The sequence below is a fragment of the Crotalus tigris genome, unplaced genomic scaffold (genome assembly GCF_016545835.1).
Source record: "Crotalus tigris isolate CLP2741 ecotype Arizona unplaced genomic scaffold, ASM1654583v1 scf7180000017628.32516253702:7417878, whole genome shotgun sequence".
Lineage (NCBI taxonomy): Eukaryota > Metazoa > Chordata > Lepidosauria > Squamata > Viperidae > Crotalus > Crotalus tigris.
In genome coordinates, this window is record NW_024096523.1 from 5,527,456 (window position 1) to 5,554,703 (window position 27,248).

Genomic DNA, 27,248 nt, shown 5'->3' on the forward strand with positions numbered 1-27,248 from the left:
ATGGTATTGACTAATACAACTGTGAGATTTGTTCACATTTTGTGTAATTTGATTATTAAATCATTAAAAAGTTTTCAGAAGATAGCTTATCCCCCTCTAGCAAAAGCAATAAAGAATCTTTAATAAATTCATTGCTACTTTAAAGGCTTATGAATTGCAAAAGTTTATAAAAATTGTCATTAGGATGCCATAGGTTTGTGTTTCTATTTTTAGAAAACTCATAGTTGAAAAATAAAATAGTTTGTATATGATTTTTAATGATTACCACGCTTCACATTCAAAAGTTCAAAGGTTTTGAAGTGGTATAGCTTGCCTGCCTCACTCCACTTGTTTATAGGTTTCAAGCCTATTTGGGAATTTAATACCTTAAGAGGTGCTCAGCCAATTGTCAATACATAAAAGTATACTGGTTTGTTCAAATAATTGTAAGTAATCATGGGAATGCCACATTAACGTAAAATTGAATAATGCAAATGTATTACAAATTGTTGTGTCTAGGCAGTGGATTATGTAAGTTATTCTCAAGCAAATCATTATATGGCAAAAAGAAGAAAGGTTATCTCTGAGTCCAAGGCATAATAGGTCTGTTTATATTATGCGTGTATTTGGGGTATCTCAGAATGTGACAACCAAGTCAACGGTAGCATGATTGTGCAACCAATGTGTTTTTTTGTGTGTGTGTGTGTTGCTTGTACAGAGATTTGCCTTATTGTGGCCGTATTGCCTTTTTTGACAACAACCTGCATACACCTTTGCCTATATATGGTAGAAGGTAAAATGGGACCCAGCATGGAATAGCTATCATTATCTTTTCTCTCCCAGACTTGCCTTCAGATATAAAAATGAAATAATAAAAATAACTCAGTATTTCTGAGGAATATCTCTGGGGGGAAAAGTGTTCCAATGTAACTTAGATCAAGTATGGCTGTTTTGCATTTTTAATGCTCAGCCTCCCTCCTTCCCCCAATTTCTTGGAAAGCCTATAAACTTCTCTGGTCTTCCTGTTGTACGCTCTAATCCTTTCACTTCTCTCTCCTCTTAATGATTATTCTAGGATCACCGCTGTAAACATGTCGTTTCAACCCTTCACTTAATGACCAATGTTTGTTTTTGTGCTAAATGACAAGTTGAAAGAATCTAAGATGCAGCAGTTACGCCTCCTCAAATGGTACCCATTCAAGAAACTGTCAAGGGCTGGCTGTCTTTAATGTAGTCAAATGTCTTTATTTTAGGAAATCTTTCTAGGAGGCCGCCATTATTAATATGCATGACCAGGAACCTTTTTTTTTTCCATAAAAGGCCTTCAGCACGTGGGGGGCTGCATCTGCGTGTTTTTCTGCAACATGAGTGGCCTATTGTTAGCAACTACCACCTCCTGGGCGGCTGTCTGTGCAGGAGCCCCAAGAGAAGAGGGAAAATGTTTTGAAATTCCCTGAATGGAGAGTTTGCAGCCAGCTGGCTCTGGCACACAGACCGAGGTGAAAACAGGACTTTTTCAGACTTTCTTTCCCTTTTGGCTGCTTTCTCTTCCATGGAAAATAAATGCATTAAAGAAATTAAGCAAAATAGAATATAATCATTTACACATATTATTTACATGTATTATTTACACAATTATCAATGAATTATAAAAATATAGAAACAAATATTGTTATGTATAGCCCCCAGCTCCTTCGTGGAGAAAAGACAAATAGACTGTCTAAAGCAGTGTTTCCCAAACTTGACAATTTTAAGGCATGTGGACTTCAACTTCCAGAATTCCACAGCCAGCGATGCTGGCTGTGGAATTCTGGGAGTTGAAGTCCACATGCCTTAAAATTGTCAAGTTTGGGAAACACTGGTCTAAAGCACTGATAGTGTTTTACAGTTATATATTATTTCAGACATTTATGTCTTGCTCATCAAAATAAACATGTGCATAATCTAATAGTGTAGGATTAAAATTAATAAACTGGAGAGTAATGGATTAGATCCAGAATACTCTCAGGATCATTTATTGAGCAGAAGTCCACTCACTGTTTCTTGCTCATAGGAAAGGAGGCAGTTGTCCCCTTCTGCAGTCCTACTACCGTATAGTGAGACCATACCTGTTTCACACATCCCTCCAAAGCTGATTTTCTTTTCAAAGAGAGTTAATATCAAAGTAAAGAAGGATGGAAGATAGTTCCTCCAACATAAAGGCATTGTTGAATGGAAAATCTTTTAAAGATTGAAGAAACTCTTCTGTTGACAAGTGACAAACTTGAGAATAACAAAATTGTTAATGCACTAAAATACATTGTATTAGTTACAGAGACAACAGTATATGAAATACATTCCAAAAATTACCCTTTGGAAAATATGTATCCTGTCTGTCTGCTGAAGCTAGAAGCAGCAGCAGACAAAAATAGACCCAGGTTGCTTTATTTGGCACCATAACAGAAAAGAATCAACCAGCTGTTGACATTATCAGAGTAAGGGCTGAGAATAAAGGAGAACCTACATGTGTGCTTGTGTGACTGTTTTTAACGGTCAAGGTATAGAACATTAAAAATGGTCACACAAACACACATGTAGGTTCTCCTTTATTTTCAGCCCTTACTCTGATGATGTCAACAGTGGCAAATCTCTCTCTTCTATCTAACATTTAAATGCAGGGATCACACTTGTAGGATATTTAAACTTTCAAATGTAGGAAATGTCCCTTTCAAAGGACTTCTTACCATCTTCATGGTGCAAGAGGCAACGTGGATTTTTGGTGCACAAGAAAACAAAAGCCATTTTTTCAACTGCTTTAATCTTGTTCTTTTAAAGCAAACTTTTATTTTGGATTAAAAATGGATCAAGCTTTGCAATCACACAATTCTACTTTGTTTGATTGTATTATATATTTTTATGCTTTCAAATAATATTTTTAAAAGGGATTCATGATCTGCTTGATCCTCCTGCCCCCAAGGTCAATATGAATTTGATTCCTGGGAACTATAAAGGCACATCCATGTAGGATTTTAGCAACAACATAAAGTGATTTGCCATTGCCTTTTTCCAGGGTATTCTTTTCTATTGACTTTTCAGCCTAATCTCCAGGCCTTGGTTTGCCTGCTAGTCTTCAACCCAAGCATTATTCAGCACTGAATAATGCTGAGCTTTGAGATCAACTCAGTGCTACAATAGAAATAGCTTCAATCAAAATTCTTGGATTGTAATCCAGGTCGACTGTGAAATCACATATAAAGATGGCATTTATCTACTGCTCCTTCAGTAAAATTTCTCAAGCGCTCCAGTTACAACATTGGCAAGCATGTTACAAACTACTAAAAACACTACCCAAGAGTTGATTCACACTCAGTACCACAGAGTTCATCCTTTAAATATCTCTTATACAAGGTTGTACAGTGGTCCTCGACTTACAACCACAATTGAGCCCAAAATTTATGTTGTTAAGTGAGACATTTGTTAAGTAAGTTTTGTCCCATTTTATGGCCTTTCTTTTTTTTTTATTGAAAATTTTTAAGTTTTACAAAACAATTCCCTTCCCCGAACCCTCCCAACCCTCCCCTACCCTCCCCCGACCTTCCCAGAGCTGAATACAGGCTTAATTAAAAAATTTTTTAAAAATCTTAAAACACACATAAACCATAAGCAAATCTAAATACATTAATTAAACAAATTATAAAATAATTAACAACAATATATATATATAAAAAATTGCCAGAAGGAAGGAAAAAAGAAGCAGAAAAAGAAGAAATCAAATAACAAGAAAAATAAAAAGAAAATTAAAAAGAAATGTCTATAAAATATCTTAAATTTTAAATATAAATTATGCAAAAACTAAGTAGTATTTTTTTATATCCAACTTATATTGTATGAAATCTATCCATTTTTTCCATACCAGAAAGTACTTCTCTTGCGATTGATCTTTCAAAAAAGCCGAAATCTTTGCCATTTCCACCAAATAAGAAACTTTAAGAAACCACTCTTGCAAAGTAGGCAAAGATTCCTTCTTCCAACATTGCCCTACTAACAACCTGGCTGCTGTAATTAAATTTAACATCAATATAGTCTCTTTGCTATCACAATCAGAAACAATACCTAACAAAAACAATTGTGGGGTAAATTTTACCCTTCTTCTAAAAATTCTTTGGATATTCCACCATATCTTAATCCAAAAAGCTTTTATATTTTTACATGACCACCAGATATGATAATAAGTAGCATCCAAACATCCACATCTCCAACATTTAGGCTGCAAGTCAGGATACATACGAGACATTTTTTGTGGATCAAGGTGCCATCTATAAAACATTTTATAAAAATTTTCCCTTAAATTTTGGGCTTGTGTAAATTTAACATTCCTCACCCAAATAATTTCCCAGGTATCTAATAGAACCAGTTCATCAAAATTTTGTGCCCATTTAACCATACATTCTTTAACTAATTCTGCTTCTGAATCCAGTTCTACTAACACCCCATAAATTAATGAGTTCGTCTTTGATCTTTTATTTGTTTTAACAAATTCTCATCTTCTCTAAGCAAACCCACATTACGATCTATCTTCCACCTCTCCACTATTTGTCTATAATGAAACCATGAATAAATAATATTTTCTTGTATTAAATCTTCCAAAGATTTTAATTGCCAGTTTTTACCATCCCATCTAAGTAATTGTGCATAAGAAACGCTATCCATCTTGACTCCTCTCCTTATCCCTTCTATCGCATGCCACGGTATAGCCCATAGTGGAATTTTAAAATCACTTCTATAATATTTCTTCCAAACCCGAAGTAAAGAAATCCTTATGAGATTTAAAAACCCTATCAACCTTTTTATTAAAAATTAAATATGCATGCCATCCAAAAAGTAAATCCCAACCCTCCAAGAGGAGTATTTCTACATTTGTTAAATTAACCCAATCACTAATTAATGTTAAAGCCACAGCATCATAATACAATTTCAAATTCGGTACCTTGAGTCCACCTCTCTCACAAATATCTTGTATAATTTTAAGTTTTACTCTTGGTTTTTTCCCTGCCAGATAAATTTATTGATACCTTTCTGCCATTCATTTAAATTAACCTCATTCTTTAAAATGGGTATCATTTGAAATAAAAAAAGAAACTTTGGCAGAACATTCATTTTAATCGCCGCAATTCTTCCCAAAAGAGATAATTGCAGCTTCTCCCAATTTTCCAAATCTCTTTGTATTTTGACCCACAGCCTTTCATAATTATTTTTATACAATTTTGCATTAGAAACAGATAAAATAACCCCCAAATATTTTACCTTATTGACAACCTCAAAATCTGTCAATTTAACCAAGGTCTCCTTATCCAGGCCTTTCTTGCCATTGTTATTAAGTGAGCTACTGCAACTGTTAAGTTAGTAACATGGTTGTTAAGTGACTCATGCCTCTCCATTGACTTTGCTTGTCAGAAAGTTGCTAAAAGTGATTGCATGATCCCATGACTGCATAACCATCATAAACATGAGTCAATTGACAAGTGTCTGAATTTTGATTACATGAACATGGGGATACTACAACAGTTGTGGGAAAATTAAGTCATAAATCACTTTTTTTCAGTGCCACTGTAACTTTGAACGGTCATTAAATGAACCGTTATAAGTTGAGGACTATCTGTAATTGTAAATATTATATGTCCAAATAGAAATTCAGCTATACTTACTTTGGATCAGTATACATAAAATTGCACCTTTTATATCTAGTTTAAAGACATCCATATTGCTAAAGCTGTGCTTTTGAAATATTGAACTGCTTTAGAATAATTGCAGATTATTTGAAAATATTGCAGTGGAAAGGCTACAGTGAGACCATACCTGTTTTGCAGATTAGAGAACACTGCAGCGATATCCTGTCAATGTCACTTGGTTAGATATTTGAGAATGTAGTAATGAGATAGTACAACAGTTATGGGATCAAACCTCAACCAGCAAACCCAGGTTTAAATCCACACTTGACCACCAAATTCATTATGTGATATTTGGTTAGTCACTTGCTCTGAGCCCAAGATTGTTTTAGGTGGAATAAAATGGGGGGACGTCCCCAATAAGCATGAGAGGAAATATGGGATCTACATGAAGTATATAAAATAGTAAATCTAAGGCCTTTTCACATATTGGACAAATCTATAGTTTAATGATTTTGGTTTTGGCTTACTGTCTTGCGTCAACCCAACCATTATATACTTTGATTTATAGTTTACTGCAGTATGCAAAGCCAGTATGAGAGTTTAAGCTTCCCTTGTATGTAAAAGGAAGATTAAAAAAACAATATGGAAAGGTTATTACAATGGAAAAGAATTCTAATTCTTTTCCATTGTAATCTTTCCATATTAAGAATCCTGGATTTTTTGTTTTTTTAACTCTTATGCGTAGTAAATGGCATGCTGTTTATAAATGTTGGTAAAGATGTTAGGAAAAAAGAGATCATTGGATTGCAGGGTTGATATGTGCATGTGTATTAGATGTGTGTTAATACATGAACTTTTCACCCATATTTTGTGAAGCCATGGATGTTTTAATGCTCAATGACTGGGAGTAAAGTATCTCCTATGCTGTGACACATACTACCGAGAGCCACTAGATTCCTTTCTATGATAAGGGAATGCATCCTTTTCATGTCACCACTGTGAAAAATGCAGATAGTCCTTGCCTTACAACTGTTTGTTTAATGATGATTCAAAGTTGTAAAGTGATTTACAGCCTGTAGTTTCATTTATGATTATTGCACCACCCCATAGTTATATGATCTCAACTATGACACTTGGCAATCAGCTTGCATTTACAACCAGTTGCAGCATCCTGCAGTGACAAAGCACCCATTGGGGAAGCTGGATTCATTTAACAACTTCATGATTTGCTTAATGGCCACCATAAAACTTGTGAAATCAAGTCCAACTTACTTATGACCATAACTTGTGATTGTAATTCCTGTCCCAATTGTAGTCGGAAGTTGAGGACTACCTATACATAGTTAAAAAATCTCATGCAACACCTTTTGCTGCTATAGCAGGAAGGCCAGCTGCATCACTCTAAGCTGCCCAATGTGTGTGTGCCCTTAGTATAGCACTCTTCAGAGCAAATATGTGATAGAAGCTGTTTTTCCCCCATGAAAGCCTTATTTTTACAACTTCCTCCTTCCGTTGAGCAAGCTAGTGTTTCAGATTTACAAGTTTTAAAAAGGCAATATGCTAAACTTAAATATGTAGAGCCAACACTTCCTGACTTCATTATTGCTTGGTGTTTAACTTGTGTTATACCATAGCAAATAAAGCAGTAGTTATTTGTTTCAAGGAACTTGCAGAAGTAAAATGCATAGGAGGGATGGTCTGCCCCTTTATAGTATGAAGCACTGTTGACATTGTAGTTGCTCCCCAAGATACTGGTAATCCTTTGTTTTATGACCACAATTGGGACTGGAACATCTGTCACTGAGGTAATTATTAAGTGAGTTATAACCAATTTTTTGTTCTGATTTTTAAGTGAATCTGACTTCCCCCATATACTTTGCTTGTGGAAAGCTGACTGGAAAGATCATCAATGGTGATCACATGATCCATGATGCTGTAACTGTTTTAAGTACATGCTGGTTATCATGTGACCACAAGTGTTGTGGAATCAGTTTTAAGTATGAAGATTGTAAGTCACTTTTTCCACCAGTTGTAACTTGCAACAATTGCTGAACTAATGGTTGTAAACTTGAGGACTATATGTAATTTCTCATGTGAGTGTAACAATATTAGGCATTAAGTACTATCAAGGCTATCAAATGGTGCAAGATTGTATGAGAAATTCAGGACCAATGCAATTAAAAGATCATTTTCTCATAGAATCCTGCATTATTTGGCAGCTTTGATAGAAGGTACTTATCAAACCAGATGTGCAGCAGACAAAAGAAAGGATTTCATAGAATACATAGTAAATGGTTATAGGATATAGATATAGTGCAGATCACTGAGTCAGTGAGGTGACAGGATTAACAAAAGCCAAAGAGATGGAGCCTCCACATTCAGAGGCAGTGTACCTCTCTGTATACCAAATGCTTGGAAAAACCTTTTTTAAAAAACAAAACAGTAGGCTGACTGTTTTGGGAAACTGCTTGCTTCTTGAACCTGAATCATTCACTAAATAATCACCACCTTTTCACCTTTTGGGTCGAGCGGACCCAGCAGCTCAAGGGATTAGTATAAGGCATGCGGAGACTGCCACGGGAAGCTGGATTAATCGAGTAAATCGGAGTTCAGCTTCTCCTGCAAACGCAAAACGCTTTAAGCTGAGCTGCTTTTTCCATCTGACGCAGCGCTTGAGACTTCTTCTCCATTGGATGCCTCGCTCCCTTCATCCACTCAGCTCTTACTATTATTACACCTTGTCAGCCCCGCCTTTTGATAAGACGTCGGGGCCGACGAACCATTGTTATCTTCCCCATCTCCTTCCTTTTATTTTTTGAGGAAGAGAAGAAAAAGCGGTTAATCCCCCAAGGCGATCCAGAGAAAGGACCGCAGCTCCCACAGCGGGAATGGAAAGGGGGGGGGGCATAAAGAGCGCGCATGCGCGCGCACCCTTTTCTCATAACTGACCTAGATGGCCGTTGTGAATCATTTATTTAGAAGAAGGCGCGAGCCATACGCGCGCGCGCGCTCTCTCGCTACCTATCTACCCACGCCCGCCACTGCTGCCTTTCTCATCCTGCGCGCTTGCGTTTTCCTCTTCGCCGCTGCCGTTCCGTCTCCCACGAAGCCTCCCGCGCGTCCCGCGCTGCCTCATCCTCCTCACCGCCACACAGTCTTCTCTCTCCCCTCTCTCCTTTTCGCTCCGTTTGGTTCCCACCCTCTCCACTGCCGAGAGCCAATGGCTGAGCTCCTAAGGAACTCCGCCTTCTCCCCGCCAATAGAAACTTACTACTATGTTATGGGGCGGGGGAGAAGGAGAGCTGGGTGAAGGAGAGAGAGAGAGGGAGAGCGCGGTTGAACGAGAGCCAACTAAGCGGCGAGGCCGTCTGGGGCAGGGGGGGCGGCCTTCAACCACTGCCGGCGTCCTCGCGAAAGGCTATCGGCCTCCAGCATCCCCACTGGGGAGAGGAGGCAGGCAAGTGAGGCGGCGACGCAAGCAACTTCCGTCCTGCGCCCCTTTTCTTCTGGTTCTCCGCTTTATCTCAGCGAGGTGCGTCGTGCTGACAGAGAGAGGGAGAGGGAGAGGGTTGGCTGACCGGACGGCCGAGGGACTAGAGAAGGCGAGGCGCGAGAGAAAGGACCTGGTGTTCCTCTCTTCCCCCGGCAGGGCGGGGCCGCTGCTGGACTGCCCCGGGAGGCGCTCAGGTGCCGTTGGCCTTTTGCCCGGGCGGCGAGAGCGGTGTCCCTCGCTCTGAGGTGCGAAAGGAGCGTCCGGCTTGGTTACGCCACGGGGTGAGGGGTGGCAGCGAAGGTGTGCGACGGAGGAGAAGGGGGTGCTTGGCGAGCCGGGGTTGTCTTGGAGGAGAAGAAGCGTGTTGAGCAGTAGCTGCCTCCCGGTCAGAGGATGGGAGGGGATTATGGGACGACGGAAAACGGTGTGACTCAGTGAGGTGAGCGCGTTGGATTGAGGAGCGCGCGCGCGAATGTCGTTGGGGGAGGAGGGGGGAGAAAGAGAGAGGAGGTTGAATGATTAAAAGGCGAGCTGGCGAGCGAGCTTCCACGTTAGCCTCCTGCTCTTCCCCTTCCATTTCTATCCCTGGTCAGTTGGTTTGCGGGGAGACTTGTAGTCTGGATTGAGAGCTAGCCCTCTTTTATATTGTCTCCCAGATCTTCATCTTCCTGGGCTTTATCTTTTTTTTTCTTTTTCTTTTTTTAATGGCACCAGAGCTACAGCGTGACAGTTTTGATTTTGAAGGGGGAGGGGCCGTCTGCAGTTGTGTAAGCGTTTTGGGGAGGGGGGGAAGAGAGACAAAGCTGATCAGGTACAGGAAATCTCTTGCATACTGACATGAAGTGAATGCCGTTCCTTGGAGCTCTTCTTGTTATTTCTGACAGTAATGTCACGGATTTCAAAATAAAAATAATAAAGGCCTACTGATACCCCTGATTAAATATTTCCGTTTAATGTTAATAACTGAAACTACATTGCTTTAATTGTCTTACATCTTAGTCCTAAATGCAGTATGAAAACATTTTGTTTGTCTCTATTTCGGTTCTATATGTTAAAGGGGGGGGGGTTGCAGATATGTCTTATTGTAATTTAGTTTGATTTCTTTTAAGTTTAAGTTTTTCTAAAGGTCTAAGGATCCTATACCAGATGTAAGATTTTGAAAAAAACTTTCAAGTTGTTCAATGAGATAACAATATGAATTCTTTTTTATTTATGGTAAATTTATGGTAAATAGGATGGGTGATTCTTTAAGCAAGATTGTGATAGTTGTACAGACTTTAACATTAAGGTTTAACATTAAGAACTGCAACCAAGTTATATTACGTGATTGGTTTTCTTGCATTTACAAGTATTGTTTTACAAGTATTGTTTTCATTGCAAAACCATATGTTGGTTACTGTAATAGAAACTAATCATTTAAAAAGTACCCAGATCACTTAAAAAAATCTAGTAAACCTGGTTGAACTTAGCTGCTCTCAGAAAGTTAAGCAAAGTTAGTACTTAAATGGAGAAATTTTATACTGGGCTGTATAAAAATCCCAGATAAAGTCAGTGACAAACCACTGGTAGTTACCAAAGTACATGAAATGTTTTGTGGAGTCACTAAGATTTAAGTTTGTATACCTATGTATTGCAAATGATTTTGGGCCCAGGATTGGTTATGTTAATATAATAGTGAATAGTTAAAGTACTACAGTTGCTTTGTGTTGTTTGTAGAACTATTAACAACCCCACTAGATATATTGTTATTTAGCTGTTATTATATAATAAATATCCCAGACAAAAGAACTGAAGAAGCTTCTTGGATTAGAAGCAAAATGTTTTCATGGAAAAAACAGTCCAGTTGCCATTTGAAAAGCATCTTTGGGACAACCATGATCTGTATAACTGAGAATCTCCATAAATGTTCCAGTCAAATGTTAAGAGCATAATATGATTTGTGGCTTTCACTTCACTATATGCCTTGAACACATTCCACTATGTTGGATTTAAAGGTTATTTTTAAATAATTTAACCTTAATTTGGTGAAGTATTTCAATTCTGACTTCAGGATTCCCCTCCCTCAAACAGTCAGTGGGTAAAAGAAATTACCCAGTTTGTCTTAAGTTCACTGGCAGTGTTATCAGTTGTGCCAGCTGTCAGAGTTTTGTTTAATGTTGTAATTCTAGGTTAATAAGGGAATTCCAACTATAATCTTTCAACACTACAACTGTATACTAGTAGAGTATTCAATATTGATTGGGCCTAACCTTTTATTAACAACGTTATGAGGCTTTGAATGTCATAAATATCAAATTAGGAGAACTGGAATAAGTTTAAGCAGATGAGAGATAAGTAAAGATATGGTGCTTGATATCAGTAGCTTATCCTTCAAGATAACTTATTTGTTATGTGTACTTTAATACTCTTTTGAAGATACCAATAAGAAATTGCATAATTGAACTGGGTAAAAATACTTTTTTTCTTACTGTAAGGTACTAGGGCAAGGATGTCAAACTCGCAATGTCATGTGACGTGTCGTGATGTATCATGACTTTTTTTGCATTTTCGGCAATGGGTGATCACGGTTTCACCATGATGCATCTGGCCCGTGGGCCGGCAGTTTGACACTCCTGTACTAGGGTATTCCAAATTCAGAGGCAGCAATATGAAAAAAAAAATCATATCTTCCAGGATAATGAGAGCTACTTAAAATTCTTTGCCAAAGACACAAATGATAGACTTGGACTTGATAGCATTTAATGTTAACAGATGATTAATTTTACTACTATGAAATACAACTTAGTTGCATTTATTCATGCTCTAATAACATATCTTGACTATTTCAGTGTGTTACAGTAGATAATTTGGAGAGCATCTGAAAACTTCAATTGCTACAAACTGGCTTTCTAACTGGAGCAGAATACAATGATCAAGTCACTCCAATATTTACACTTTGGTACTGGTTGACAGTTATTTGATTGAATGTATTTGTTGTAATTTTTAAAGTATTTGCTGCCCTTAGGAACATACTACTTGCCAGCTCCTTTTAGAAAGGGTGTCCAGTTACACCTTTAATATAGGTTGTCCTCAACTAAGCAAGAAAATTGCTAAGCAAGAAAATTGTTAAGTGAATGTTTCCCATTTCTTTCTTGTACAGGTGTTAACTAGTTAATAACACAGTTGTTAAAGTAAATCTGGCTTCCCCATTAATTTTGTTTGTCAGAAGGTTGTAAAAGGTGCTCATATAACTCTGCAACCATCATAAATATATGTCAGTTGCCAAGCATCTAAATTTTGATCATGTGACCTTGGGAATGCAGCAGTGGTTGTCAGTATAAAAAATGGTCATAAGACACTTTTCAGTGCTATTTTAACTTTGAATGGTCATTAAACAAATGGTTGTAGGTTGAGGACTACCTTTACATATTTTCATATATCTTGTATTGGCCCCATGTTTTTAATTACTAGATTGTAGTTGTGGATTTATATTAACTTTTTGATACATCACATTAGCAATTTGAAGGAAGTAATATTGAATTTAAGTCACCAGTTTTTTTGATGAGTGCCTTACTCAGATTGTGGTCAGGGGCATTGGAATGTTTCAGGCATACACTTACTCATATACTTCAGTGCAACTTGTCTGAGAGTTAACTTACATGTTTCACATGATGCTGCCACTGCCTCATGCATTATTCTTAGCACATGCGTTTTTCCTTCAATGTATGTATTTCTTATCAAGTCTTTGGAGAGCTGATGGGCTACCTGTCTAAAAGAAGCAGTAATGTTAAAACAGCTTTCTGAGCAAACAGTTTGTAAGATCTCTAGTACTAGAGCAGAGGTGTCAAACTGCCGGCACGTGTATCATAATTTATAAATAAGCAGAGAGAGGTTTTGTTTGTAAAGCTCTTAAAACTATATATTCTGAATTTCTTTCATACAAGGTTATTGTTAAATGAATTTTTAATTATTCATAATCATATGGCCCTCTGGCAAAATGAAAGGCAGAATATAATTCAGTTCTCCCCTTAAAAATAAGATACTGTGTTATCAGGAAGCAAAGTGATAAAGAGAGGAAGTAAATTTAGTCTAGAACATCTTTATGTTTGTCATTTTGGGATGCTGGCACTGAGATTTTCAAGTATATTCTCAAAATAAACTTATACGAAGAGGCCTGATTCATAAAATTACCAAGAGTCGGACAAGACTAAATGGGCATCTCCTGCAACCGTATAAATTCTTTTCTATGATATCAGGAGCAAACTTTAAACATAACCCAAATATCTCCTTGATTATGCAAATGTTATTAAAATGGGTAACACCATGATCATCATCATTTGTGTACTTAAGAGCTTGCTGAAGAAAAGGGTTCTGAGCTGTGAAGTTTCTTTATTAAACTTGTTACTTATTGCAAGCAACTCTGTCTGGCTTACAGCATCTTCCACAACTGTTTAAATTCTTTTCTATGATATCAGGAGCAAACTTTAAACATAACCCAAATATCTCCTTGATTATGCAAATGTTATTAAAATGGATAAAAATGATATCTAATATTTATATTAGAAAGGTTAGTGAATACTGGCCCCTTGTTTAAACTATGAGCTATCACCATAAGAAATGGTAGAAGATTTTAAAAAACTGAATTATAGAAAGTAGTTCTTGGAAAAATTATTTAATTAACATTAATGCTTTGTTATGAAATGGGAGGGATAACTGAATGGCTCAGACCATTGATACAATAATTTTATCAGTGCTAAACCACTTAACAAGTAGTACTTAACTTACAAATCATTCATCTAGCAATTGTTCAAAGTTAAAATAGCGCTGAAATAAGTGACATACAACCGTTGCAGCATCCCTGCAGTTATGTGATTGGGACTGGATGCTTGACAACCAACTTGCATTTATGATAGTTGCAGCGTCCTGGGTTCACATGATCTCCATTTGTATCTGCTGCAGTCACATGATGCTTGCTTAGCAACTGCATTGCTTAACAACAAATTTTCTAGTCCCACTTTTTGTAGGACTAGAGGACTACTTGTCTTTTCAGTTATCTTAAAAGCTTATACAGTTCAGGGGTTAATATCTCTGTTTCATAGACTACTGTATATCTCTGCCAAATTACAGCCCTTTTTGTGTAATACAAAACTAATAGTCTTGCTATTAGCAATTAATCTTGTTTGTGTGTTGATCATTTGTCTATATTTTATGCTTGTAGGTTAACTGCCTAGTCATTATAAGGTTAAGATTTCAAAACTATATTCTAGGAAATACAGTTGGGACCAGAATTTTTGTTGCTAAGCAAAGCAATTGTTAAGTGAGTTGTGCCTGATTTTATAACCCTTTTGACACAATTGTTAAATGAATCAGTGCAGTTGCTAGGTGAATTGTTAAGTGAATCCTGCTCCTGCCATTAACTTTGCTTATTGGAAGCCAGCGGGGAATTTCACAAATAGTGTTCACATAGCCTCTCTAAGTGTTATATTAGATACTAAATCACTATAAATAAGTGTTTAATAGAACCTGATAAATGAATAATAGAAATGATTTTGTGTTCTATAAATACATTGATTAAATCTTTATAGAGAGCTAGTTTAATGTTGTGGTTAAGGCATCAGGCTAGAAACTGGGAGATGTGAGTTCTAGTTCCGCCTTAGACACAAAGCCAACAACTTTGGGCTAGTCATTTTCTCAAGACTAAGAAAGAGGCAAACTGCTTCTTAAAAACCTCGCCAAGAAAACCACAGGAACTTGTCCAGTCTCCAAGAATCGGATACAATCGGAAGAAAAAAAAATCTTTGTATTACTATTGAACATTTTCTTTGTGAATTATCAGCTTCAGAGATAAACGTAATTGTGTTGCTTCATCAGAAACAGGTGTGGTCTAACATTTCAAAGGTTAGGCATATTTTTACTTCCTGTTGTCTTTGCTACATTAACTGTCATGTTTAATACTCAGAGGCCAGTTTTCCAAATCTGCAGTTTTCTGATGAAAAGAAAACAAATTGCCTTAGCTAAACATAACATTTGTTTATGAATATTTATAGATATAAACATCAAAACCCTTGTGATCCTCACTGGAGAAGAATTGACTGGACAGCCATGTGTCTGGAATGATATAGGGTCTCTTGCTTGAGCAGGGGATTGGACTAGAAGACTTCCAAGGTCCCTTCCCACTCTGTTACTCTGAACATTCTGAATCTTAATTCACTAGAAAACGTTTAAGTCAATTAACTTGAGTGACAACTAGACAACAGATGAAGCTGCTTTCATTGTAGCATAGCTAGAGAAAAATCACAAGTATGGTGCAGTTTGTGCTATTGAATATAAAATGGCTCAATTCTGATTGGATTACTTTTGATAAGCAATTTTTTTATCTTTTAAGAACCACATAATCTTTTTTATTTTCTTGAATAGATCTGTACAGTAGTAAAAACACTCTTCATTATATGTTACTATATTAAATATGCAATATTATACTATCGGAAATGTTCAATATTTGATAGATGAGTATTTGTAATATATAATGAATGAAATGTAATAGAGTAACTGGCGGGAGCCAGTGTTTTATTGAGACATTCTTTTTTTATTGAAAAGTTTTATAAAAATTACAGTATACACCCCAAAACCCACCCACCCTAAACCCCCCCTCCCTCCCCCACTTCCCAGAGCTGAGTACAGGGTTGCAAATATAATAATCAAACTCTAACTAACATTAACCAACTATATAAATAACCAAGTCCATAATGCGCTTTAACTCCCTTTTAACATAAGTATAAACAAATTAAAAATAAACATAATATAAACAAGTCAATATTATTAAACAATACAATATCCAAATTGTTAAACAATACTAATACTAAAAATAATAATAAAACTAATAAAAATTCAACTATAATAAACTATTAATAATAATACTCTAAAATTTACTCATAAACTAAATGGAACTTTTTAGTCCCATATTTATTCTGAATATAATCTATCCATCTTCTCCAGACCGAAATGTATCTTTCTTGTAAATGATCCTTCAAGTAAGCAGAAATTTTCACCATTTCTGCTAAATTTGACACTTTTAAGCGTCCATTCTTCTATAGTAGGCAAGCAGTCCTTCTTCCAACATTGCCCTACCAATAACCTTGCAGCTGTTATTAAGTTCAACATCAAATTAATTTCTTTAGCATCACAATCTACAATAACACCCAATAAAAATAATTGTGGGGTAAACTTTATGTTTCTCCTAAAAATCTTTTGAATGTTCCACCAAATCTTAATCCCAAAACCTTTTATATTTCTACAAGTCCACCAGATATGAAAATAAGTAGCATCCAAGCTACTACATCTCCAACATTTGGGCTGTAAATTGGGATACATACAAGACAACTTTTTAGGATCCAGATGCTATCTATAAAACATTTTGTAAAAATTTTCTCTTAAATTTTGGGCCTGGGTAAATTTTACATTTCTAACCCAAATTACCTCCCAAATATCCAATGGAATCAGTTCTTGAATATTTTGGGCCCATTTTACCATACAATCTTTAACTAAATCCCTTTCCGAATCCAATTCTATTAAAGCATTATAAATTCTCTTTATATGCGCTCAATTTTGATCTTTAATCTGTTTTACCAAATTCTCATCCATTAGGGTAATACCAACCTTTTGATCTAACTTCCACCTAACCAACAATTGATTATACTGAAACCAAGACTGTACAATATTTTCTTGCTTTAACTCAACTGACAGTTTTAATTGCCAATCATTCCCTACCAATCTAAGTAATTCCTTATAAGAAATCCTATCCAAATTCACACCCATAGATACCCCCTCTATCACGTGTCCAGGAATCCCCCAGATTGGTATTTTATAATTTAACCTATAATAATACTTCTTCCAGACATGCAATAAAGCACTTCTTAAAATATGAGATTTAAAAGCCTGGTCAACTTTTTGTTATAAATTAAATATGCATGCCACCCATATAATAAATCCCATCCCTCAAGGTGAAGTATACTTTTATTTGTTAAATTAAGCCAATCACTAACCAGTGTTAAAACCACCGCATCATAGTATAATAAATCATAGTATAATTTCAAATTAGGCGCCTTAAGTCCTCTTTCCCGTGCGTCTTGTAAGATCTTAAATTTAATTCTTGGTTTTTTCCCCGCCCAAATAAATGTATTAATATCCTTCTGCCATTCATCCAAATTGGCATCTTTGTTTAAAATAGGTATCATTTGAAACAAAAAAAGAAACTTTGGTAGAACATTCATTTTAACAGCTGAAATTTTCCTCAACAAGGATAATTGTAATTTTTTCCAATTGTTTAAGTCCTTTTGTACTTTTAACCATAATATCTCATAATTATTTTTATACAATTTTACATTAGAGGCTGTAATACATATTCCCAAATATTTAACCTTTTTCACTATTTCAAAACCTGTCAATTTAACTAACATTTCCTTTTCCTTCATAATCATATTTTTAGATAATATTTTAGTCTTATTATTTACCTTAAAACCAGAAACTTTCCCATACTGAGTTATAATTTCCATCAAGTCTATAACCAATTGAATTGGTTGAGATAGTGTCACAACCAAGTCATCCGCAAAAGCTCTCAACTTATAATCATTCTTTTTTATTTTTATTCCCTTTATTATAGTTGATTCACGAATTTTAATCAGTAAAATCTCCATTGTTAAAACAAACAACAATGGACATCCCTGTCTTGTACCCTTTTCAATTTTAAATGCCTCTGTTAATCCCCCATTAATTATGATTTGTGCCGATTGTTGTTGGTATATAGCCCTAAGAGAATATAAAAATGTATCCCCAAAATTCATTTTATCAACAACTTTCAATAAAAATTGCCAATTCAACTGATCAAAAGCTTTTTCAGCATCCAAAAATATCAATGCTGCAGGGACTTGCTTGTTCTTAACCAAATACTCAATTAAATTAACAATTTGTCTTACATTATATTTCATATATCTTCCAGTTATAAATCCAGACTGATCACTATGAATCATTTGCTTCAAAATTTGCATTAATCTATTTGCCAATATTTTCAAGAAAATCTTATAGTCTGTATTCAAAAGCGATATAGGTCTATAATTCTTAGGCTGGGTAAGGTCTTGATCCTCCTTTGGAATCAGTGATATAAAAGTTTTACAGATTGTTACATCATAAGCTAACTCAGTTGGATTATAAATCTGTTATTATGATGGGTGATTGGAATGGTGTTTTGGATTCAAGTAAAGACAAGAAGCGATCTTTCAAAACTTCCAATCACTCTAAATTGTCTAAAGCTTTTTTTGATCTGAAAGATGATTTGGAACTTAGAGACATTTGGCGAGAACGGAATACGGAGGACAGAGATTTTACTTTTTTTTCCGGATAGGCATCAATTGTTCTCCAGAATTGATTTTTTTTTTAATTACTACTGATCTTTTCTCCAGGGTCAAGAATGCTAAGATCTTTCCTAGAACATTGTCGGATCATAGTCCTGTATGGTTGGAGTTATTTGCTGAAGATGGGAATAGAAGATCTTGGAGACTGAATGAAAATTTATTCAGATATGAGGGGCTTTTGCAGAAATGTAGAGAATATTTGAAGGAATTTTTTGTTTTGAATATGCATAAAGGTACCTCGATGGCAATGGTTTGGGATGCCAGTAAAGCTTATATGAGAGGGGTTTGATTCATATGAATAATGGACATAGGCGTAAGCAGATGCAAAAACGTAAAGAGTTGGAAGAAGAGATTAAATCGAAGGAGAAGGCTTTTATTTTGAACCCATTGGATAATAGATTAAAGGTTTCTATAAATATGTTGAAAGAGCAATTTAATATGTTAATGGCTGATCAGACCGCAACTAATTTGCGTTATATGAAACATAACACGTTTTGTAATGCAAACAGGCCTGGTAGGTGGTTGGCTTATCAATTACGGAAGAAACAGAAATCACGTATTATAGAGAAAATAGAATATAAAGGTAAAGAGGTATATCAACAAAAGTTGATTAAAAAGAGTTTTTTAGATTTTTATACAAAATTATACGCTAGTGAAAATATACAAACTTTAAATATAGATAAGTACCTACAGGCAGCACATTTTCCTAGACTTTCAAATGAACAACGAAATGAGATGAATTGTTTAATTACTTCTGAGGAAATTATTTTGGCAATTAAACAGTTAAAAGTGGGTAAGGCTCCTGGTACAGATGGATTAACAGCAATTTATTATAAAATATTATCTGAAGAGATGATAGAACCATTAAAGGAAATTTTTAATAGTATCCAGATTAGAGGAGAAGTACCTCTGTCTTGGAGAGACATTCTTAATTAACCTTGTTTGCATTAAAAAAAAATCTCAAAATGGAAAATTCAGAAGAATGGTAAGAAGAGAAATATACTACAGTGGCCAACATCCATCAAACCAAAGTTTACACTATCAAAACCTAGCATCTTGGCTATTAGTGTGGCATGAATATAGTATCTAAGAGAATTTATTCCAGACTGAGCTATAATTATATTAATTAATATTATTAATAGGGGACTTGACTGATGTTGGAGTGAAACACCACAAATAGAGCAAAAATATTTCTTCAGATTTAAGAGCAATTTGCTTTCCACCTCTTTACATTAGCATCATTCATTCCATAATTTAATTAAAATTATTTCCCATTTTAGAAATCTGAAAAGTAACTTTTTATCTTCTTTTAATTTCAAAATAGAAAAGAAAAGAGCCCTTTGATATGGTTTAGGAGGTTTAAAGTTCAGAAAAGAGTACAATAAGGATATGCAGGTAGTCCTTGACTTACGACCACAATTGAGCGTAAAATTTATGTTGCTAAGAAATTTGTTAGGTGAGTTTTACCCCATTTATGACTTTTCTTTGCCACATTGGTTAAGTGAATCACTGCAGCTTCCCCATTGACTTTGCTTGTCAGAAGTTTAGAAAAAGTAATCACATGAACCCAGAACACTGCAACTATCATAAATATGAACCAGTTGTCAAGCATCTGAACGTAAATCACATGACCATGGGAATGATGCAGTGGTCATAAGTGTGAAAAATGGTTAAGGCCACTTTTCAGTACCATTGGTCACTAAATGATCTGTTGTAAGTCAAATACCTGTAGTAAAATAGTTGTGCATGCCTCTCTCTGTATCTTTCAGGATTTTTCCTTATGTTTATTTGGAAAATGTTGTGATGTAATGTAATTCACAGTAAACCATGGAGACATTCATTCAGTTAACTGAAACCTTAGGTGGAATTTGTTTGAAAGATACATATATCTCACTAATATATCACTATAAACAACTCTGCAAACAAACATTGTTGTCTTGTGTCCATATTTAAAATGGGAAATATCCCCCCTCCTGGGGATTATGTTGTTTACTTTTTTAAAAAAACAATTATGGCTGTAGCTGCACGTAAGCATATACCGTATATTCCGGCGTATAAGACGACTTTTGAGAGCGTCGAAACAGCCTCCGAACTCGGGGGTCGTCTTATACGCCAAGTCGTCTTATACGCCGGAAATAAGGTAGTTTCTGGCGTATAAGACGACTTTCTAAGCATGCGACTCGGCGTCGATGATCTTATACGCCAGAAATAACGTAGTTTCCGGCGTATAAGACGACTTTCTAGGCATGTGACTCGGCGTCGATCGTCGTATACGCCGGAAATACGGGTAGTTTCCGGCGTATAAGATGACTTTCTAGGCATGCGACTCAGCGTTGATGGTCTTGCGACTCAGTGTTGATCATCTTGCGACCCGGCGTCGAACTAGGGAGTCGTCTTATACGCCGGGTCGCCCTATACGCCGGAATATACGGTATCTGGTTCTCCACTTCAAAGTTTGAGTGGTAGAAGGATTTGTAAAAATGTTCTATTTTGGCTGGTATTCTCCCAAGTTGTTTTGGCATATAGCCCAAAGTATAACTCAGTTTTTCCCCATTCTTTTTGCAGAATATAAACATATTTGTATTAAACACAAGGTGAAAGGGAAGGAGTCAGCTTTACAACTATGGTTGTGTTACACAGGATAGTATTCCAGAAATGGTTTTTGGCTTCTACATTCCTGTGTAATTTCTAAAGTATAAACAAACAGCATTTATTCTATACTATTATAGTTCTATATTACTTTCAAACCACTTTTTATGGAAATCACAGATAGATTATTTAATTATAACATAGGAAAATTAACATTGGCAACTGATGCAATTGGATGCGGTTAGAATTTTACTGGTCTGAAGAATCAAATTGCAAACATTTTTATTTGAAATAGTTTTAGGACATTGGAATTGAAATCTGCAATGTATTGTGTAGTAAGTCCTCCAGATGCGTTATATCAAGTATGCTTTTACAGTAATCAAAAAAATATGTCTACTGATTTCAAGGCTAAAATATAAAATTTGAAAATGTACATTTTACCCCTACTTAAGTGGCAATAGTTTAGTTAGATGCACATGGAGCTATTTTGTGCCACATCTGTAGAAAAGTTTTCTCAGGTCCAGTTCAGGATTGAAATTTGGACTACATTACATGACAGCTGTGATCATTATTGAACTAATATTTGTGAAACTCATAAAATCTTTAAATATTTTATATAGGTGATTACTGTAATTTACATATAACCTTATTTTTCTATATACCATATATTCCGGCGTTTAGGGCGACCCGGTGTATAAGACGACCCCTAGTTTGACGCCGGGTCGCAAGACGATCGACGCCGAGTCACAAAACGATCGACGCCGAGTCACATGCCTAGAAAGTCATCTTATACACCGGAAACTACTGGTATTTCCGGCGTATAAGACGATCGATGCCGAGTCGCATGCCTAGAAAGTCGTCTTATACGCCAGAAACTACGTTATTTCTGGCGTATAAGATGACTTGGCGTATAAGACGACCCCCAAGTTCGGAGGCTGGTTTCGACGCTCTCAAAAGTCGTCTTATACGCCGGAATATATGGTAGTTATGCTAAACATGGTATCACTTGATAAACTAGCCGCTTTCCAACAGAAAATCTGTTTTCTTCTCTCCCCTGAAATATGTATAGTTTTATGTAGGCAGTATTGTAAAGCTCATTAGATTTTAGTAGCGCTCAGTATGATGGGATAAAATTACATTGCTTAAAGGCATACATTGTTTTGTAAAGGGAAAAAAAGGGGTTATATTTTTTAGCTTTGTATATTTTATTTAGCTTTTTTTGTTTGAAGCTCTTCTGTAGAACAAAATGAGATATAGAGTAGTTGATAGAATGTATTCAGATATTTTCTCTCCTGTTTTGTGGAACCAATTTCTGCCTTCTGCCTTAATAGCTTTGATCCAAAAAATGTTTTCTAGGCAGGTCTAGACCACTTATGACACATAGTAAAGGTGTCCATGTAATTCCACTTTAGTAGCTGCAGAGGCCAATATAATGCTTAATCTTTTTAGGAGATTTTTAAGAGTCTACAGACTAAGATGTGGAAGTGAAAGAACACCTGATGTCTCATTCTAACCTCCAGAACAAGATACTAAAGCAGTGGTTCTCAACCTTTCTAATGCCGCGACCCCATAATACAGTTCCCCATGTTGTGGTGACCCCGAACCACTTATACATCACTGGGTGCCAGGGGCGTGGCCAAAGAAAAGAGGGAAAAAATGGCGGACAGCCTTGTTTGGCGACCCCTGTGCAATGGTCGTTCGACCCCAAATGGGGTCCCGACCCACAGGTTGAGAACCACTGTACTAAAGCAAAGAGGCAGCCAGGTTGATATGCCCTTGTTTTGAGGGACGATTTCTCAGAATAAAGTATTGTGGAAATAATATGTTGTTGCTTACCTGCTATTCATCTAATCAGTAGAAATAGTTTTCCTTACTTTCTCCCTGGACAAATACAGTAAATTACTGAATATAATTCTTAAGTCATTGATTACCTGTTTTGATGAACTCTAATAATACTTTCCCAGGTTTGATAAACTTGTTTTGCATTTGTTTATTCGCAAATGGCTACTCTCCTTTCACTTTCTGGATTCTGTTGTGTTTTCATATCACATTTTGATTTGGACTTGAAGCTTGAGTATGATTTTTTTTAAATAATATCAATTATTATAATTTCTCCCCATCTACCTAATGTATTTGAGTCTATTAGGAAAGACGATGAAGGAAAGCTGCATTTCTTGTTCTTTTAGATATATTGATATATATATTGATATATTCTTGTTCTTTTAGATATATTGATATATTGATTTCTTCCAGAGACATAATTATCTTGGATTTTCTCCTCTATCAAAGTTAGCAGGAAGAGGAAAGTGATGGCAGAAATAAGATGGACAGAATATATGTAACTGACTTTTATTGTATAACATTACCACCCAAACCTGATTTTATTATTGGTAACATCATTCAGTAGTTTTCAGATTGTATATAAATAGGGAATCCAAGTGCATTAAGTTGTCTTCTGAGGAATTCTCTCTGTGACAAGAAATAGTGGGCCTTGTAATATAGAAACACCCAATTTACACGCCTTTGATTATGGCTCTTCATTGTACTGTTAATATACTCATTCCCATAGATCAGGGGTAGGTAATCTTGGTTCTTTTATGACTCGTGGACTTCAACTCCCAGAATTCCTGAGCCACCCATGCTAGCTCTGTAATTCTGGGAGTTGAAGTCCACGAGTCATAAAAGATCCAAGGTTGCCTACCTCTGCCCTAGGTGTTAGTGAACCATTTTCAAGTAGACTGTTGTTTTGTTTTATAAGTAAGACGCATTCAGAAAGCCTTGAGAGTAATCCATATAGTACACAACGAAGTTCTCAAAGTTAATTTCGGCAATCTTGCTTAAGTCTTCAGTTTTAAAATTTTGCATTGGATTTTATTTTTTGTACCTGATAAACTGAATATTGTAATTACAAAGAATTCACATCTAGTACATTAAAAAATATACAGCACACTTCAACTTACTGAAATGATGCATTGGAAAAGAAATTTTATGAATTATAAATGTTAATATTTTTTTTGGATTAAGAAAAATGAGGTAGATATTTATTAACATAAAATGTGGCTTTGTATTAATATTTCATGTCTTCAATTTAATTTTTTTTTTCTGCCACTAGAAACATGACAACTGAAAAGAGTTTAGTGGCAGATTCTGAGACTCCTAAACAGCAGCTCCCAAAAGAGGAGGAGGTGGTTGCTGAAACTGGTCCCCAGGAATCTCTTCTGGAGAAAGCACCTGAGGGGGATAATCCATCCAAGAAGAAGCTGAAAGCATCTAATGGTGACACACCCACCCGAGAGGATCAGAGTAGGAACAAAGAATGCAGTTCTGAAACTCGTGGCCTGTCACGCTTATTTTCATCACTCCTCAAGAGGCCCAAATCTCAGGTATCAGAAGAAGAAGGCAACGGGGCAGGAACAAAAGAACCTGGTGAAGAACACCAGAAAGAGACTGATATAGAAGTTGATCTCGATGAAGAGATTTTGCTGAAAGCCCCAATAGCAGCTCCTGAACCTGAACTTAGGACTGATCCATCTTTAGATCTTCACTCACTCAGCAGTGCAGAAACTCAGGTAAATATCATGTAAACGTAGTATTTTCCAGCTGCTTAGATTTCTAGGGAGATTCCTCTTAATATTATTCATACGACTTTAATTTAATATAGTTTATTTAGTAATTTAGTTTAATATAAACAAAACAGAATGTATTTTTATGTGGACTTTCATGGGTTTTATTCCCAGGAAAATATAAATGCTCTATTACACTAATATTGAAACTGCTGTACTGCCTTCCAATTCCAATTCAAGGAATTAACAGGGCCTTCCAGTCCCAATTCAGGGTGTACAAAGCCTCAGAAAGCTTATGTCAAAGATACTTGCAGTTGTCCCCATCCTGTCTTAAATTCTGGCTTTAACATGTCTAACATCCACAAAATGTCTGCTTTTCCAACGATCGAGCCATAATTGAAAACAAACTGCCTTTGGAGTTGAGGCATGCTGCTCATTTGCATAGGGATTTTAGATACTTTTTATGCCGCTGCTTTATGTTTTTTACCATAAAGCAGCAGCATAAAAATTATGTGGGTGCCACTTAGAGCCATTTGGCAGTAGGCAGCATGTACATTTGTAAAATAATTAGTCCATATTTTACAACTTTATTTTGAAGAAGTTTGTTTAGGTTCAAGTTGTGAAATGTTTCACATCTTTAAGGTATAATTTATGGAACAAGGTATTTTGTTACATTTTAAATTATATTGGAAAAGCTATATAATGGCATTTAAGTTTAATACACACTGTAAGGACCCACCCCACTTTACATCTTAAGAAGACAGAACTCTTGGAATATTTCTTCCAACAGGCATCCTTTATTAAGAGAAAATGGTTGCAGGCGTTCTAGACAGGACCTAGGCCCAAGCCCTACAGTTCAAGGTTTTAAGGGGTCCCCAGCAACCCCACCCCACCATCTTTCCAGTGACAATCCCAGGCGTTACATTTCCACCTCCTTTTTCCTCACTGCCAGTGGAAGGGAGACTTCAGAGAGGAGTAGATGAAAGCTGATGGCCCCATTGTTATGATTTAGTCCTTTTGGTGGTATCCACATTCAATCCCTTTGAAGTTGTACCGAAGGAAGTGAGGGCCATAAAACCCCTTTGTTCACCCCCCTTCCCCTTCATCGTATGACAGAATCCAGAGAGGGCAGAAATGGGGTTTTCCATAGCTGATAACTAGAGATGAAATATAATTGGATTCTGACACACACACACACACACACACACCAATCAGCTAAAGAGTTTCCTGGTTTTAAAATGTTTTACTTATCAAGTATTTTAAGTAATAAAGATTTATAAAATACAAATATAAACACATAGGAAAATATTTTATTTATGTTAGAATATTTTAATGATTTCAGCCTGCTCAAGAGGATAGGAGAGAAGATCAGGACCAAGATCCAGAGGACATAAATCTTGAAATTAAGGAAAAAGAACAGGTGGAGTGTTCCAATACAGGTGAAAAGAAAGAAAACAGGGGAAAGGTGGAAAAAGAATTAAAGAGTGCTTCCAAAACTGTAAAAAGACCCCGAAATAGCATGCATTGCAAGATTACCTTACTGGATGATACAATTTTTGAGTGTTCTGTGGATGTAAGTATATTTATATATTACGAATTGTTATTCTGAATTGTAACTATTATGGAGGGGGGGAGGAGAATGTGATTGGCCTGATCTTTTTGAAATGATATAACACCCTATTTTTCCCTATAGTAGCCTAAACAAATCCACCCTATCTTTAAATTACAAAGTTCATTTTTTAAAAAATTGCACTGATAAAATAACTATTTGGAGGAGCCACTACTTTCTAATTGGCCCCAGGAATCTGGTTAATTTTTTTTAGCAATCAGTGGCTTTTTATGTTTAATATGTTATCGGGAATGAATGACATTGTGTGTAAGGCAAAGAGACTTGATATTGGTATGGGAGGAACTGATTGGAACATACTACAGACATCTTTGAGCCTTGCTAAAAACATAGTTGTTGCACCTTTAAAGCTATGGATAACAGAAGTTGCATATGATACACTACCGTGTCCCTTTTGTTTGACTGTTGCACAGGCTGGGAATTAAGTATTACTGTTCTTTTTAAAAGTTCATTGATATTTTGAGTCACTAATTAAATCTAAATGCATATTTATGGCCAAGTTTTCTGTATTTCTATAGCTGATTGAGCAAAATCATTGTTTTAATTGACTTTATATGTTTTAGTTAGTGTATGAATGTTACATTATTATATAGTGGTATTAAAAATATTGCTATTAATATTATTTTACCCTGTGGTTACTTTATGTGTGTGTACCTTTGAAGTGTAATCTTTAATTCTACATGTAGAGAATGGAAGTTGAACAAAAATGCTAATTTGGAGATTCTTTTTTCATATGGGAGGCTCAGTGGTAAAATAGTGATTTCACTGCCTTGCATTCCATATGTATCATCTTTGATTAAAGATCCTAGGTTGAAGTCCTTGGAGAACTGCTACTAGCAGAGAAGACAACAGGCTGATGATATAAAGCAGCTTTTTATATCCTTTCAGCCTGACATCTATTTGTGGGCTGGGAAGCAAAAGCTTGCTGATGCTTGAAGAAAAAAAAAAACACTCGCCCATCAG

The 27,248-nt window shown here is 35.9% G+C and overlaps 1 protein-coding gene across 33 annotated transcripts in view; it reads left to right on the plus strand.

The window, feature by feature from the left end:
• EPB41 (erythrocyte membrane protein band 4.1) overlaps positions 1–27,248 on the plus strand; it is a 158,874-nt gene that overhangs the window by 60,665 nt on the left and 70,961 nt on the right. For 9 of the 33 annotated variants that reach the window (XM_039334317.1, XM_039334336.1, XM_039334339.1 and 6 more), the window contains exons 1-3: positions 8,932–9,159; positions 24,208–24,664; positions 26,001–26,231. In XM_039334317.1, coding sequence (XP_039190251.1) covers positions 24,212–24,664; positions 26,001–26,231 — 684 coding nt within the window. In that variant the 5' untranslated portion in view covers positions 8,932–9,159; positions 24,208–24,211. Of the gene's footprint in view, positions 1–8,923; positions 9,160–9,416; positions 9,560–24,207; positions 24,665–26,000; positions 26,232–27,248 lie in introns of those variants that run through there. The other 24 variants (XM_039334314.1, XM_039334335.1, XM_039334316.1 and 21 more) reach the window with 11 other exon arrangements.